Source organism: Dysidea avara, chromosome 3 (genome assembly GCF_963678975.1).
Source record: "Dysidea avara chromosome 3, odDysAvar1.4, whole genome shotgun sequence".
In the NCBI taxonomy this organism is placed as follows: domain Eukaryota; kingdom Metazoa; phylum Porifera; class Demospongiae; order Dictyoceratida; family Dysideidae; genus Dysidea; species Dysidea avara.
Genome location: NC_089274.1, coordinates 915,363 through 932,534, shown reverse-complemented (window position 1 = coordinate 932,534; position 17,172 = coordinate 915,363). Strand labels below are relative to the sequence as shown.

Sequence of the window (17,172 nt, the reverse complement as noted above, 5' to 3'; positions counted from 1 at the left end):
GCCGGATATTATAATATAGAGAATTATATAATATACAGACACCTGTACATATACAAGGGATAACTCTGCCTAGACTATACACATCAAATGATAAAAATGTTTCTTGACTTGTGTGAAGGGTGTGGGGCTGGATCATGGTGAGGGTGTGGCTAGGGGATTGGTGGGTGTGGAGAACCCACTACCCGGACTGGACTTAATGATCTTGGCCTTTGTCAGATCTGGTCCAATGGAGACTCTCTTGTTCCTCTCTGGATTGTCATACCTGTAATGACAGTGGACACATGAAATAACACATTACAAGAAATGGATTGACAAAATATTTCATCAACTTGATCACTTGAAACATTACCAATAGAAAATCAAACAGCTTCTAATAACACTATTGTCATGCTTCTAAAATGGATCTGGCTAAGCCAGTTATCTCATACTAAAGCTATGAAGGGAAGTATGGGGAGTTAAGGGAGTATACCATTTGTCACCTTCTGCAGGATACGAACTACAGCAAACACAGCTATGCAACTGGTTGGCAATAAATATACAGTTTTCATTAAGCAATCGTTGACTATTACTATCACGTGAGTCTCAATAAACACAGTACAAAACTAGCCAACAATGAGGTTCACTGAGTTTAGGTAGTGCTTCACATATACTTAGAGGGCATACACTTTGTTTTGTAAGGGGCTCTGACAAAATGGCAAAAAATCAGTTTCACACCTCTAACAGGGGCTCTTTCAACTCGGGCCAACATGGGCTATCTAACTTACACTACTGCTCAACAAGCGAGTTAGGGATTGAATAATAATGAGCTATAACATGCACACAATAAGCTTTTGGATATTTAGGCGCTTAATAAAAATGTACTGGAATTCTGGAATTGTAACGAGGAAGCTTAGAAACAGCTGAAATAAGTTGTACAATGTAATAGCTACCATGAGTGTAACTGTTCAAATAGTCTACCAAAAGTATGGTACGTTGTAGCCATTTTGTAGAACAGTTTTAATCTACTTGCTGTGTGGCCAACAGAAGCAAATATTGTCAGCCCAAAGGAATGTGTTCACACTGTCTTCTATCCAAGGACAACCCATGCCAGCCTACCTCTCCTTGTCGTGCCATGCTGAGCACAGTTTGATTGATTTGCACTACAATATATTTTGAGCTACACCCCTTGCTGTACATGGGTCAAAAGGTAGTGTGAACGAGGTATAAAGATCTACTGAGCCCTAGTGAGCTTCAATTTAATGTTTGCTGGTTTTGTATTACGACTATTGAGACTCACTCACATTAAAGACTCTAGGATATATATGCCGTATGGATGGAAAGATCATTCCATTACAACAATACAACAGGAAAGATTGCTGTGTGCCAACAGAAGTGCACCTGGTCCATAACAAAACTGAGTTTCTGTTATCTCCGGTGGAATAGGCATTAATTGGAAACTAATAGCATCCTGATTATCAAGTGCACTGATTTTTCAAAATAACAACAGCTGCAGATTGGTTATTTCATCACACACAATTACCCCAGCTAATATTCGAAATATTTTTATTAGAGAATGTAATATAAAACTATGCACGCATGAGACAATGTTCACATGAAATGCAATCTGTAGAAACAAACAACTCCCTAAGGATACTGTGAGCCAGGCAGGCATGTGATGTTTAGTGGTGGAACTATCAGTCATTTATTGTCCAAGCAAGGTAAAACAATTTACCGTACATTGTCAATAAGGAAGCCATTAATAAAAAAACTTCTGAAAACAGTTAAACAATTTGTGGTCCTTAGGCATAAACCTAACTGTTAGTTTCTCATCCTCCAAATAGCAATGCAAGTGGGCAGATTTTTATTTATTACAAACTAGATAGCTGAATTAGATAGCTAAAATGACCCAGAATGTAGTTCCTCAGACTGCTCTAACTAGTTATCAACTTTAAAAGTGCTGAATGGCAGTACAGCCACCAGTGGCACAAAAAGTCCTTGATGAGGTGAGAAAAATGATGATGCAGGCAGGCAGGCATGACAATGAATTACGACATGGTGAAGCTACTCCATACTCAAATATAGACACAACACACACACACACACACACACACACACACACACACACACACACACACACACACACAAAACTGATCTATGAGGGATACATTTGTTTATACAGTGACATGGACACCTGTTGTTCAACTGCTTGCACTGAAATTACATCAGTTTGGTGTGCACATTTGGTTCACATGCCCACATCATACTAGAGGAAGTGGTCACATGTGACAGGGCACAAATGTGACTGTGATCCCCAGTAAGCACTAGTGCAATAAAGTTATTATTGAAAAATGAAGTAGGGTTCCAGTGATAAAAGAAGTGAAACAAGAGATGATGGTAGCTATGAGGGAAAATCCCTACCTGGTATTGTAGGAGTAATGCCAAGTAGGGATTTCCCCACATTGCCAAGTAGCTAGGGATTTTCCCTCACAGCTACCATCATCTCTTGTTTCACTTCCTTTTATCACTGGAACCCTACTTCATTTTTCAATAATTTATTGCACTAGTTTGTTAACTATTTTGTTAGAGCATAGCTATGAAATACATGTGTGGCTGTGACTGCTGTATTAGATATCGCCACTCTGACATGTAGTAGATCAAGCTAATGGGTATGGCACACCTTGTTTTCCTATGGAGCGCTAGATCATTGTCATGGCGTGTTATGATCGTTAAAAGCACAGCTTAGCTGCTACAGACTGCTAAGCACCTCAAATAGTTTCGTGGCATCTAAATATGCCCCTTCAAGAAAAGTGTCAATAGGGAAAATTAACAACTTGGAATGGTTTTCATGAAGAAGATGACCATTTAATTGAAGATAAAAGGCACAGAAGGCAGACACTCATCGGAACTACAAAAGGCACATCCCACTGTTGAGTTTGTTGCTTTGGCGTAAAATGGTGGCTGTGTGCTGCTTTGTTTAGCCTCTAGCCTTGCGACTGTGGTCAGGCAGGGAGGCAGGCAGACTAAACTTAGAATTTTAAAAAAAATTCAATATCTGGATGCCTAAGTGTTGTCTGTTTTTAATGCTGTAATTATTGATGCTGAATGGAATAGCACTATTCCCTAAAGGTGATTTTTGCTGCGTATGATATTTTCATGATGGTTTTTAGATGCTGTTTGTGGTACACATCACTTTAGGGGAGAACCCTACTAAACAGTACGACTGTACTGTTTGATATATTCTGTAACAATCATTTCTTATTAGCTCACACACATGTACTAGAAAAAGAATTCATCACATCAGAAAACATTAAGTGAACCCAATGGATCCTGTAGAAAATACGGTACTGCTCAAACATAACATCACACTCGCTTGATTGCAAGTGATTAAAAAACTTGCTAATTAAAGGCCGTGAACACCTGTTTCCTTTGCGAGTATATCCGTACTGATGCAAGGTGGGGGATTAAGTAATATTCGGACAATGATGTGTGGTAGAAACAGTCCTGTAAAGGAGAAACACTCGCAGTAATAATGATGGATGGCAGCCATGGACTTCCCATGAAGCAATTTTACACCATCATTTGACTGTTGTATCACTGTGAACATGTAAAAGCGCATTTAAAAAATACTTTTTAGTAACGCTTTATGCATAAGCATGTGTCCCCACCCCCCACCTGGTCGGGAACTGAAAGAAGGGTTCCGGTAATTCACACATTAACTTCTCTGATAATAATAAAAGCCACGCACCACACAGTTACCCCCCAGGAATGTAGTAGTATCAAACAGTCATGAGGTGAGTGACTGTACAACTTACACCTAGTGTGTTGGAGACACAAGTAACAAGATTACTAATAGGAATAACATAAGAACTGCTTCTCAGTGGAGCGTATGTGATGCCAGCCATTTTTTAGAGAGTGCATGAGTGTGACAACCTAACAAAAAAAACATTCATTAGTATTTTGTTGGCAGCCAGAATGTAAATCCCTAGCCCAGCAGTGTTGCATCACATTATGAGCAGCAACTGTTTTGATTGGCTCTGAAGTGGGGAAGGTTTTCCACATCTGGGTGGACTAGTACTTTTGCCAACCATGTAAAGGGGAACTTAGGTCACTGGCCATTCTTCAACCAGCTAAAGCACAATTGACTGATGAAAATACAGGGAGGCCCTATCAATAGTCTATAAGAAACGTCGGGGTTGGTTACATGTCATCATTTTGTGATCTCCCCTTGGAACTAATTCAACATTGACACTTTGCATTGAATATTTTATTGTATATTCATGTCACATGTGATCCTGGGGCGTAAATGGTGGTAGTGTGCTGATTCGTTTGCTCTCCAGCCTTGCGACTGTGGTCAAACAGGCAGACCTTACAAAGGGGTACCAAACAGTTGCTGCAAACTCCACATCTGAAGTTGAGGTAAGTAAGGCTTGCGTGTTGGTGAGCAGAGACCTAATCGTGCCTTAGAAAATTAGCACAACACATTTGCTTTCCTAGCTAATAAACAAAACACCTGGTGCTATGTTTGGTTGTGTAATCACATGTCAAAGACCCAGGACTAACCTCCTCTGGCTTAGTTTCTATACAATTGTGAAATTGCAAATACTTTGCTAGTTCAAACAAATACTGCTAGCCATAAGTTTAAGAATTACACCATAACATCCGGGCAATAGTACCAAGCACTTGTTTTATTTAGAATGAGTTGGCCCTTAGATACTTGTGTTGTATACAGACAACCATTGTCTGTTAGATAGTGTTTCTGTTCAATTAGATAGTTCATTTCAGCCCCATTGTAACCACAAACTTTCTCACTCAACCACACACACGTCACCTCACCTACTGCATTGCATACCCTGCTACTGCAGCTTGCACACATACATAGGCTAACACATACACACAAAAGGCAACTACAGCTAATGTCATCCAGTGAACTAACACTGGAGTACCTGTACACCTTTCAGGAACTAGAGTCAGTAATCCTCCTGGGACAGGACTAGTAACTCACAGCAGAGCCTCAAATTATGGTCATACATCTACCACTTTCCGACCATGTTTGGCTAATGTCTGAAGACAGTTTTTGTACAGTACTATTGAGTATGTCCAACTACATAACAGGATTTATCCCAAAACATAATTTCAGGCCCTGCACAGTCTCCTGCACCCTGCACAGTCTCCTGCCTGTGAGACTGCACCATGTTTCACAGGCAGTACACACACACACACACACACACACACACACACACACACACACACACACACACACACACACACACACACACACACACACACACACACACACACACACACACACACACACACACACACACACACACACACACACACAGAATGGTAACACTTACACAGGCAATTTTACTGGCTTCTCTGCACCATCTGGAGGACCACGGCCAATGACTGGCTTAGGAGAAGGAGGATATCGGTGGTAGTCAATTCCTTCACCACTGTAACAACATCACATATATTACCAGTGATGTGATTTTCTGCCTCGCTAGAAACTACCAACTAGATACGTATCAGTGATCAACTATGATTACTACATTGCATACTGTAATTTAATGAGTTTTGAAAATACTTATACAGGAAAATTCATCTACAAGACCACCTCGTATAATGACTAGTATATTTGGTCAATGGGCAACCCAAGGTATTAGCCCACTGTCACAACAGTGTCATTTTGCACTAATGTATTAGAGTTCCATGCCCCGCCCACAAACCTGTGCATGGCAACTTCGATGTCTGTCGGTGTGGTCTGTGTTGCAACACAGGGTGATGATGACACAATCGGTGACGGGGACAGGGACGCAGGAGGGGTCTGTGTGCCGACTGACAGCCGACTAAGATGATCCACCAAGCCTGGTCTCCTCCCATCATCAATGGTATACAACTAGTAACAGAAAATAACATAGTCAGACATTATAACACTTTAGTGACTTCTAGGAATGGCCCAATCATGTAACATTATATCAACCATACAGTACACCAGGACAGGACAACACAACCTACATGATCTTTGGGACATTCATAGCCTTCAAAAGAACTGGACACTTCTTGGTTTAGTCCCTCCAAGCTGCGACGACTGCTACCAACTTTCATTTCACCAGTGATGGGGCCTTGGTAATTGTACGATGAATTACCAGGGGACAATGGAACACTACTCCGACCACTCTTGACAGCTGGCGTTTGTGAAGATTTCTACATAATAAACATCAGCAAATAAACAAATGCAGTAGTGTCATCAAATTAATCACTTGTTGTATGACAAAGGTTCCTGCAGAGTTGGAGCGTCGGTGTAATATTTTGCGAGTCACCTTGTCACCAGTGGGCTCAGCTTCAGGCTGTAGAGGGATAGAATGTCAAGTAGATATCATGTAGAAATTGCTGACATACACACATGTGCACCACAAAAACAAAGAGACATACCTGCTGAGGCTTCTCTTGGTAAGGTAGTTTAGGCCATTGTGAGTTCAGGTAATTGATATCAGCATCTGGGAGGGAGCCAAGAGAGGTAGACCTCTTGGGATTGGGTGATGTAGGGAAAAGATTTGGGGTTATGGGGGGCGTCTTCCATCCATAAGTGTTCTTTGGGTCTAGTGAAAATGACAATAAGTGACACACAAATTGACTGGAATTGACCACCACTAAGACCGCCAAAGGTCGCTTACATTTGGTGATAAAACTAACACCTCTCACCTTTACCGCTCAAGTTGACAGCTGCATTTTGTGGCGGTCTTCTCTCAGGGGACGCGCCCACAGCCTTCTTTCCAGCTTGCGAGGAGCTGTGGCTTCTTGCCAGAGCAAAGCTCTCGCTAAACGGGTGTGTCGCCTTCACTGGACCACGCGGAGTGTTGCTAACTTCTTGAGAAGTCTTGATGCGAGGGTGCCCTGTCCGCCATGAACGCTGACTGGCCATTTTCAGGCTAGGACAGCTACCACGGGCGAAAAACAATTACAGCGCCAACAAGAACTATTACCCCGCGCTTGTTAGTTAACTGACTTAGGGAAGACACAAGGTACCAAACGAAGGCGTCTATTTTCGCACTAATTGGGACACACCCCTACAAGCCACGTGTATATTGAGGAAGGCGGGGTGACAGTGAGGCATGATCCGACAAGATCACAACTAACGACTACACTCATCGTATGATAATGAACAAGATAAGAGGTACACTAGCCGTTGTGCTACTAGCCACGTGTTTCCCTCACCTGGTGAATCCGGCGGATTGCAAGTGGGTGTGCATTATTTAAATACTGGTATTTTCCGTCGCTCTAACAGTCTTGCCGTCTCGTTTACTAGTATATGACATAAATAAATCTCCTAAGTTTAGTAGTTCCCTCTCTCTACAGCCCTGCTGTTACTTGTCACACAACCATAAGAATCCTAACCACTTCTTTGATGCTATTTTGCACCTTTCGTTATTGGTTTAGGCACGAGAACCCTATTGAGCTGATCTGGTCATCCACATTGAGAACAGCTCCATTCACATCAGCTCCATTACTATATGATCTTGATGGTGATGGCTACAATGACATTGTTGCTGCTAATGTTGCTGGGGAGGTATGGGCGGTACATGGGGAGACTGGTCATGTGATTGATGGCTGGCCATTCTACCTAGAGGATCGGTCATTCCATAGTACTCCACTACTGGTATGTTGTGTAGTGTGTATACATTAGCAGTAGCGATATTTGACACTGAAGTAATAATAAGATTCCATTGTTCAATGCTCTGAAATACCCATTTGTCTTGAGTAAGAAATTTTACTCACAATTCCTCAATTCACCCAGCTATATTAATGGAAGATCTGGATTTTCAGGTGTCCACATGTACCCCTATGAGACATATAGCACAATACAGCCCCATGGGGTTACTTGTCCTAGCACTACGTGTGTCCCATTGCTTTAATGGGGCATGTCTGTGGTGACCTTGCTTTATCATACTTGTTCACTACTTCTCTTCCCCATAGTATGATGTTAATGGTGATGGGTTATTTGAGATAATGGTAACTACTAGCGATGCTGAGTTATTGTTCCTTAATACAGATGGATCTCAAGTTTATGGTGAAACCATTAGAGTACGTTTACAGCATTTTCTGCCAGTGTTGTCACCTTGTTGTGCTATCCAATCAGATTCCAGCATTACCAATGGATCGCTATTGGTTCAGGAGCAATTCCACTCAACATGCGGCCACAACAAAACAGGGAACCATATCATCTCTTAGAGGTGCAAGGTGAGTGGATCAGTATTTATCATGATCATGTGATCCAGGCCAGTGTTACAGAGAGCCAGGTGTTGATAAGGACAATCCTTCACTGGTTCATGTTGACGCACACATACTGGCCACTCCAGTATTAGTTGATCTCAATGATGATGGGATAGTGTCAGAGTTGGTCATTCCAGTTACCTATTACTATGATCCTTATCAGTATAGGTCAGTTATGTAGTGCCTGGGGGGGGATGTTGTCACATGTACTGCGCATGGTCTGTCAAATGTGTTTGGTACTGTAGTGCAGTTGAGTTGAAACATGTGTGATGTTAATACTAGTTTGCACAGAATAATTCTCAGACCATCTTCACCAGCTCACTACAATTTGTAATGCAATTTAAGTAGTAATGCATTGCTATAGCATCAGAAATTGTTTATCAGTTTGTTTTTGGCAGTAATCAGTATCACTGCTGCATAAAACATTAAGCATCACATCATTACTGTCATCATAATAAATTATGTCAGATAATCAGCAAATCTTACCAACACCACAATAACTGACGATCAGTTACTAGTAACGTTTGCCACCACTGGTAGAACCTGCTAAGCTATGGCAGTATGTCAGTTGACAGGTCTCATCAGGCAAACAGCCAAGTATACAAATTAATTGTGTACTTTCTAATCTTTCAGTATATTTACCAACCAATATCGTAACACTATCATGAACTTGTTTATTAACTTGTAGTAAGCATGCGTACATGTGTGTGTGTGTGTGAATTGTTAATGGTGAGCACTCAGTAGTATTGTTCTATGTGCGTCCTAGAACCTTTCAGCCACTCACACACAGTATTCTTTGTAGCTAGGTAGCACTTTATGATTTATACCTTTTGTGAGGAGGTACAGATCACCTGGTTATCTGTGGCCTACATTTTTTGGTCTCAGTAAATAAGTGGCTGTGTTAAACAGATGAATCAATTTCACACCTAAAGGATGTTCTACTTGACCTTTTAGAGAAGTGTCACTGTACTTGATCACTTGTGCTGGCACTTTATGGTACATCTGCTGTAAGCATTTCTGAAATGATGTCACACTCAGTGATTTCTGTTTGTGAACTCTTATATATTTCAAGTATTTATTGCTTCATGTATAATTTTGAAGAATTATTTTGCGCTTGATTTAGATCCCAAACGAAATGGCAGAGTATAGTTCTAAAATAACAAATTGCATATCAGTTTGGACCAGTCCATAAGTTTAAGAGTCCCTGCAAAAGCAGGTCATCACTTTTAGTGACTTCATTTTGAAACATTTTATTCCTTGTGGTTTTCTTATTGTTCTTAGTGATGCTCACCGTTTGGAGAAGCTCAGTTTACATGCTGATGAACTGGTCAATTTCCTGTCTGCTGTTGTCATGGTAATGGACATCAAGCAGGATGTGGTCTTGTCTCATGTTATCCTAGACACTACAAAGGTGTGGCTGATCATGTGATGTCACATAACATCTAGTATACTGAGTTAGGATATTATTGTATATCACAGGCATCATCTAATCAACCTGCGTATCTACTGGCCACACCCACTGTCGTTAAGCTGTCACCAGGAACTGGCTATGACATCATCATAGGATCAGCCAATGGAAAGCTCTACACCTTGTCAGGACATGACCTTACTAACAGGAGGGGATTCCCCATAACAGTGGACTCCATTACATCACAGGTGGGTAGGTATGTCACATACAGCCGGATTCCAGACTGTTTGGCTTACTTTGGAATCAAGTTTGACTGGGACTACATTCAGCAGTTTCAATATTGTCACTCCATGCTGCTTTACTGGCCCTAATGGGTCCATATTAGGATTATTATTAAAATCATAACCCATATTGTTGCTAGGTAGCCGTACATGACATTACCGGTGATGGCAACCTCAACATGATAGTTGGTGATCAAAGTGGTAATGTTGTCTGTGTAAATCATGATGGAACATTGCTATGGGAACATGAGATGCAGGACCCCATAACTACAAGTGTTCGTTTTGCTGACATGTCAGGTGATGGCCTCGTGGATGTTGTCATAGTAACCAGCACTGGGTAAGTGTATAGGGTGTAGAAGAGTAAAAAAATAGTAGTATAGTGACCATGTCAAATAGGTTCCAATCATAGCTAAGGTGTACTTCGTGACCTCATAATATTACCTCCAGGGCCATAACAAGCAATCCAACTGGTCTGGTCAGGAGTGGATTAGGGTGGGGCCAGTGTTCAAAAATTTTTCAATTGTACATAGCTAGGCACTTTAGAAGTAATTCGGTGCAGTTTATATATGTCTGTGTATAATATGTCCATGAAAATGCTACCCATATAACACAAGGGGGAACTAGGTGGGTTAGAGCCCCTCAACATTTTAGAGATCAAAATAAAGCAGCCATTTACTCTAATAAAACAGTCAGGAACAGTGTATCAGTTTAAACAACTAAAATACCTGGAGTTTTGGTTTTGCTGTCTCCATTCCTACCCTGCTTGATGTGAAAAGAAATTATCTGGAGATGAAAGTCACACACCAGCAATATCTATAGCAGATATTTATACAACTATTTTGACCTATGTTTGTGCTTTAGTGTAGCCTACATGTGGCTTGTCCTACTATTTCTGCTTTCTAGTTTAGTAGTATTTGAACTTTAATAAACATTGAACTTCAGTCAAAATTGCCACCAAATATTCAATCTCAGGTTAATTTTTCAAAATTCCTTTTGGGGAGTGTAGTCTAAAATTAATATTATACATAGTGTAAATCTAGCTTAGTAGCATTTATTCTTCCAGTGTTACAAATTTTATTCAAAAATTATTTCCAAATTATATCATGCTAAGTTAAATTTGCCTTGGAAAGTACTAGCTAGACCTCATGCTACATTCTGTTTTCTAACTCAGAATCAAATGATGCACGGTTTGGAGTGCGCGGTTTCTTTTGATGCGGTATGCTTGGGTTCACCAGTCATAATAATTTATTTTACAAAAAAGTTAACAAACAAGTACACAAAAAATAACAAATTTTCAACTAGAGTAGGGACCATAGCACATTGATAAAAAGTACTGAAACAAGTTGGAGTAGTGCACGATATTAAATCAATCAGAGGTGTTATATCCCTACTGTGCTCAAGATACCATAACGGAAATGCACAGTGGGGATATAACACCTCTTATTGTTTTACTGTGATTTAATATCGTGCACTACTCCAGCTTGTTTCAGTACTTTTTATCGATGTACAGTGGTCCCTACTCTAGTTGAAAATTCCAAACTTGTAATGACCTAACCACTTGGAATGACTTTGGCCTCATTACTGAGGTCATGATTTATAATATCTATCTTACCCATTTTCTTCTATTAATAGAGCATGTAATTACATGAGTCACATGATCTCCTCAGGTCAGTATGGGCAGTGCATGGAGCTACTGGTCAGCTGGTGGAGAACTATCCATTTCATTTACGAGTCAACATGGAGGCTCCTGTGTTGTTGCTAGGACTACCAACAGAAAAACGCACCTACATCCTGCACGTTGTGAGCTTTATAATAGTGGGTGTGTCTATGATGTTTTTGATGAATGGGATATGTCCCTCCTTGAAGTAGTGATCATTATTGTACATAACTTCAAGAGGATATTGTTGTGGTGTACACCTTACTGTACTGGTACTGCTGGGACCATAGTGTGTATCCTTGCTATGAAGAGTTTTCTATTGAGTCCTTATATTCAGTTGAACAAATAATAGAGACCTTTTCACTGTACTTAATGGTAACCCCCTCGTTGACAGCTTGTGTGCTGACTCGTTAGTTGATCATCAAAATTGCATAACACTCAAATTTGTACCCATATGGTAACTATTGGATACTGTACTGTCAGCCACACCCTCTATTACAGCACTTTTCATTGGCTGTATTAGATCACGGTTGATATGGCAGGAGTAGTCAATGTAATTGAAGGGCATAGTTCTTGCCGGACTGGCAGTGAAGTTGGAGCATTTAGTTACTCTGGTCTATTAGTGGATGATTTTGTACCCAGCAAACCAGGTGGGTGGGCTTGTACCTGTATGTGATCACCTGTACCATAGGGGCGGAGCTACTGGTTGCCACTAGAGACGGCTCCTTAATTTGTGTACGTAGTACTCAACAGCCAAACTTGTGAGTGATCAGTAATCGAATTATGTGGTACATTATTCTTATAGAGGTCACACCGAGTATTGGAGGAGTGGTCAAAACTTGTTTACTCACAAGACCAGTATGGTAGGTATTAAATGGATTGCTAACACACTTGTGTGGTGTAGTTTGTTAATTGTTTTTACAAGTGCACATCCTAGAGTAGGGACCTTATCACATCGATAAAAAGTACTGAAACAAGCTGGAGTAGTGCACAATATTAAATTACAGTAAAACAATAAGAAGTGTTATATCCTTACTGTGTTCAAGATACTATAATAGAAATGCACAGTAGGGATATAACACTTCTTATTGTTTTACTGTGATTTAATATTGTGCACTACTCCAGCTTGTTTCAGTACTTTTTATCGATGTGATAAGGTCCCTACTCTAGTTGAAAATTCCATTTTTTTGTGTGTATTTGTTTGTTAAACTTTTTGTAAAATAAAATTATTATGATTGGTGAACCCACACATACCGCATCAAAAAAAGAAATGCTGCCACGCACCCCAGCTATCAATTATCATCTGAAAAGTGAAGAATCCATCACGCTTAGTTGTCAGCTATGTTCAACCCGTTACACAGCAATACGAATCAAGAACTGTTTGAAAAGCACCTACTAGCACCCTAGCAGGAGTGTATAATGTGTTAGGGCCCTACACCATTATAAATTCTTGCTAGTAGCCACTATGAAAATACAGATGATTTCTGTTACAAAAGGAAGCCATCACGCGCTACCGCCAAATCGACACCTTTCGCTGTCAGCAAAGATGAATGGGACACACTGGTAAGTCCATGAAGAATGCATCATTGTACATAGTGTGGTACGGGGGGTCCGTAACTCGGAAAAAATCCTGTACGAGATTTCATATCTTGCGATTTGGCAAGATTTCAAGCAATTTATGGCAAGATTTCAGAGCATTTAAAATCTTAGATATCCAGAATAGTAGCATCATGTGATACGTAGTATACGGAAATAAGTGGAATCCTTTCTCGAGTTCTCTGCAAGCTGGCGGTGTTGCTGGACTTAGCATACGTGATGCTGCAAATACAGGAAATATACAGAACTTTATACAACAACAATTTTCAGAGATTTCAGATTTCAAAATCAGAGAAGATTAAGACGTTTAGGATTCCCTACTAGTAAATTTGGTGTGTGAACGATTAGTGGTGGATTCGGAGGCCATGTAACAATCACATCATGTGGAGAAGGCTAAACATACAACATAATGTCATGTTTTATCGTATCAGTCAACTAACTAGTGTGGCATGCTGACCTTTTGGACTGCATAAATGCAGTGTTTTGATGATGTTGTATATACAGTTTACAGTGGTCCCATCAGAACGAAGCTTACAGCAACGAGAGGTGTCAGGACGTCACTTCTCTCTAACATTTCACCTCACTTGTGGTCACTACCTACGTTACAAGAGTGTCAAAGTGTCGGTGAGTTGTGTCCTGTATTTAACACTAATTGTAACCCTAATGTGAGACATGGTATTAATAAAGAACCTTTATGTGTACAGGTATTGCTAGGCAACAATGAACTACTCCATGATGAAGTAGTGGAGTGTTCAGTTAACAGCTCAACTTATGTTGTTACCTCCCCTACTCCCCCCTCCCCCATGCATGGCACTGTCACCCTCCGAGTGTGTAATGAACACCAATTTTGTGACCACGCTTACTTTGACATCAAGTGAGACATTATGTAACCGTAACAGGTTGTATAACTTGTTAAACAGGTTTAATCTTCATTTCCAAGACAACCTCAAGTGGTGCCTGCTGATCCCGTTTGTATGTATGGCATTATCATTGCTATGGATACTGCAAGACTTTGGACACACCCCTCTACCAGTTGTACATAGAACAGCATCAACTTATTAAATCACATGAGACTGTTATTGTAGGTTGATCATGTATATTGTCACATGACTGCAACTATGGTTGGATCATGTCAGAAATATCTACTTCAAGTGGACCTTTTTGTGTGGTGTGCTGCAGGATTACATCAGGGTCTGCAAAGCATGCTTAATTTTGGGGGCATGCACCAAAGGATTTTTTAAAAATTTGAATTCAAGTTGATTTTAAACTCCTATATTCGGCATAGCAATTACTTTCGTGTACTACACATACATACAATGGATCCTCGATTATCCGAACACTAAGACTAACTGTTTGATTAGAGTATTTTGTCATTAGCGTGCATTCTATTAGAGTAATTGAACAGAGATCTGTATATAACTCAATAACAAATTCACTTATCTGAACACTTTTGCCTAACTCTAGGAACAAAGGTGTTTGGATAACTAGGGATCCACTGTGCATACATGACATAGTGCTACATACACATACACACATCAGTCGATTTCAGGTTGCTTGCAATTTGCACACGTGACCCAGTCTAGCTCCTGTTAATATTATTCACCTTAGATCGTTAGACAAATGCCAGACATACTGAGGTATGAGGGATAGGTAACAAGCCAAAATCATTACGAAATTTCAAAACTTGAAATATGGGTGCCCATATTTCATCTTTCAAGAACATTTCAATTCATATTCTCTGTAAAATTCAATAATTCAAAATCAGATTTCTGTTAAACTCCCATTACGATCATCTTTCAAATGTACAAAATTTCAGGCAATATTTCATCTTTCAAAAATAATTTCAGTGGTGACCTATGAAATTTCAGGTCGTTACCTACCCCTTGCTGAGGTAGTTATTCAATCCACTGCACATAAGCATTCACATGATCACATGATCACATTTGTTTCAATTGCATTCACAAGCAACTTGAAATCAACTGTACATGCATTCAATAATAATTATAATGTATACATTACTTATTATGTAATTATATTACATGCACACTCAAAAAGTAATACATGAACCAGTAATAGCTAAATGGTGATGTAAAAATGTCAGTGTTTGCAAAAGTTGTGGTTATGAAGTGAGCCAAATCAAGGATAATATTATCCTTGGAATATAGCACAGAGACAATGATAATGAATATGATTTTTAATTAGTGACCAAATAAAGTGTTACTATATTTAGATAAATGATCATTGTATAAGAGTAATCTATCTAGTAGATTCTGTGCGAGTAGTAGTCCCCACAATGCAGGTACCACACAGGATCTATCTAGTAGATTCTGTGTGAGTAGCAGTCCCCACAATGCAGGTACCACACAGGAGAGGCATGCTCCAGGGTAGGATGTTGATCCAATTGGTACATTAATATAGTATTCCCACCTGCCACTGTAGAGGCCAACTCATATGGTGACCACTAAGAGATATACACTTCTGAGGTTGTATGTTCATTACCTTGGAGACAAGCGATAACTGATGATACTTGACATCTTTAGAGATGACGGTTTATCAGAACGATATACTTTACGATATCTGCCTGCATAACACCATTCTACAGTGTGAAGATCCACAGATTGTTCAGTGTCACCATTATCATAGACTAGATCACAGGAGCCATCACAATGATAGGAGCAGTCACATTTACTCTATATATACCATAACACATAGATAGATTGGAGCCTCCGGAGGAGGCAGCTCAGCAGCCTGTAGCCACATGCAATACTCTGAGATAGCTCGGCTAATAATATACCACTTTACAGATCAAATGAACCACTAGGCTATATTTCATATATTGCCCTGACTGCAGGGCGATATCATGATATCGCTGACCACAACTGCCTTTGATGCTGAGGCAGTTATAAAGCATCAGTCCCACCTCTCTATTATTATTATTATTATTATTAGTGCTTTACAGTGACCAGCACTGAAGGTCTGACAGCAACATGTGCTGCAGCCTTAGGATTACCTAACCTACAAGGACTTAGACCTAGTGACTTGACTTACTAACTGAATAAGGTGTATAGCTGTACTGTAATCATATGTATGTGTGTAATTTTCCTTGGGGTGCTATTCACTCCCTGGGTACATTGGCATGCCGTCTGCCCAGTATCAATAAATAAATATATAAATGCTTAAAGTTTAGCATTTTGTGCAACACATCTGCTGACAGTTTTGAATGTTGGTAATGTATGAGGTAACAGGAGAAGGTAACTCGTGTACTGCACAATCTTCCTACAGTGTGACTTTGGTCAAAGAAATTCATGGTATTTTAATTACAGTGTTATAAATGTTAACTGTACTGTCGGGATATTAACTGTATACTGTCGGGATATTAATGTGTGATACATCAACTGTAGGAATCGAGGTAGGTTTGTGCATGTACAGAATTGCCTTTACAAAAATTATAACACTATGCTTACAGCGTATCACCAATTTATTTTTTGCTACATCTACTATTTTGTATTAGTCAGTAGTTCATTACACTCACATGATGTTTAATAGCAACAACTGGTTGTGAAGGAGTCCGCCATACCTGACTTGTGTAGTAGACCAGTAAACATCAGGTGGAAGAAGGGAGCTGATTCACCAGTGACTAGTGGGGAGACTGCTGCACAAGCAGTTGTGTTTAATGGAGCAGTTTATGTCAGAGGTGGTGGTAGTCAAGACAACCCTCACTTTTAGGATAGACATCTACCACCCCAACACTGACAAGTGGGGTAGTACCATTGAAACACCACATTGCTCGTTTGCTATGACTGTCCTGATGGATAAGCTGGTTATTGTTGGAGGAAGAGATCAGAACAATTATGCCACTAACAAGGTGTTAGTTCTTGAGATGGGCCAATGGAAAGACTATACATTAATGACAACAATTAGAAGTGTTGCTGTTGCCGTTAGCCACAAATTAGTGATGATAGTAAATTAGTAATGGT

The 17,172-nt window shown here is 40.0% G+C and overlaps 2 protein-coding genes across 4 annotated transcripts; one reads left to right on the top strand and one right to left on the bottom strand.

Moving 5' to 3' along the window:
- Positions 1-6: 6 nt before the first annotated feature.
- On the bottom strand, positions 7-7,067 carry LOC136248728 (uncharacterized). The gene is made up of 7 exons (XM_066040517.1): positions 6,685-7,067; positions 6,415-6,581; positions 6,243-6,329; positions 5,998-6,186; positions 5,709-5,878; positions 5,337-5,435; positions 7-262 (listed from the first exon to the last, which is right to left on the bottom strand). Exons 1-7 carry the CDS (start codon positions 6,902-6,904, stop codon positions 133-135), a joined length of 1,062 nt encoding a protein of 353 aa, XP_065896589.1. The 5' UTR covers positions 6,905-7,067; the 3' UTR covers positions 7-132.
- On the top strand, positions 7,027-14,364 carry LOC136248724 (uncharacterized). Of its 3 annotated transcripts, none has more exons than XM_066040514.1 (15): positions 7,027-7,156; positions 7,420-7,639; positions 7,957-8,064; positions 8,120-8,220; positions 8,272-8,421; positions 9,535-9,664; positions 9,733-9,909; positions 10,083-10,279; positions 11,610-11,757; positions 12,123-12,249; positions 12,291-12,360; positions 12,405-12,462; positions 13,700-13,819; positions 13,900-14,069; positions 14,116-14,364. In XM_066040514.1, exons 3-15 carry the CDS (start codon positions 7,990-7,992, stop codon positions 14,255-14,257), a joined length of 1,665 nt encoding a protein of 554 aa, XP_065896586.1. In that variant the 5' UTR covers positions 7,027-7,156; positions 7,420-7,639; positions 7,957-7,989; the 3' UTR covers positions 14,258-14,364. The 3 variants fall into 3 exon arrangements, with proteins under 3 accessions (XP_065896586.1, XP_065896585.1, XP_065896584.1); XM_066040513.1 differs by having other exon boundaries at positions 7,030-7,220; positions 11,610-11,742; XM_066040512.1 differs by having other exon boundaries at positions 7,030-7,220.
- The last annotated feature ends 2,808 nt before the right edge of the window (positions 14,365-17,172 follow it).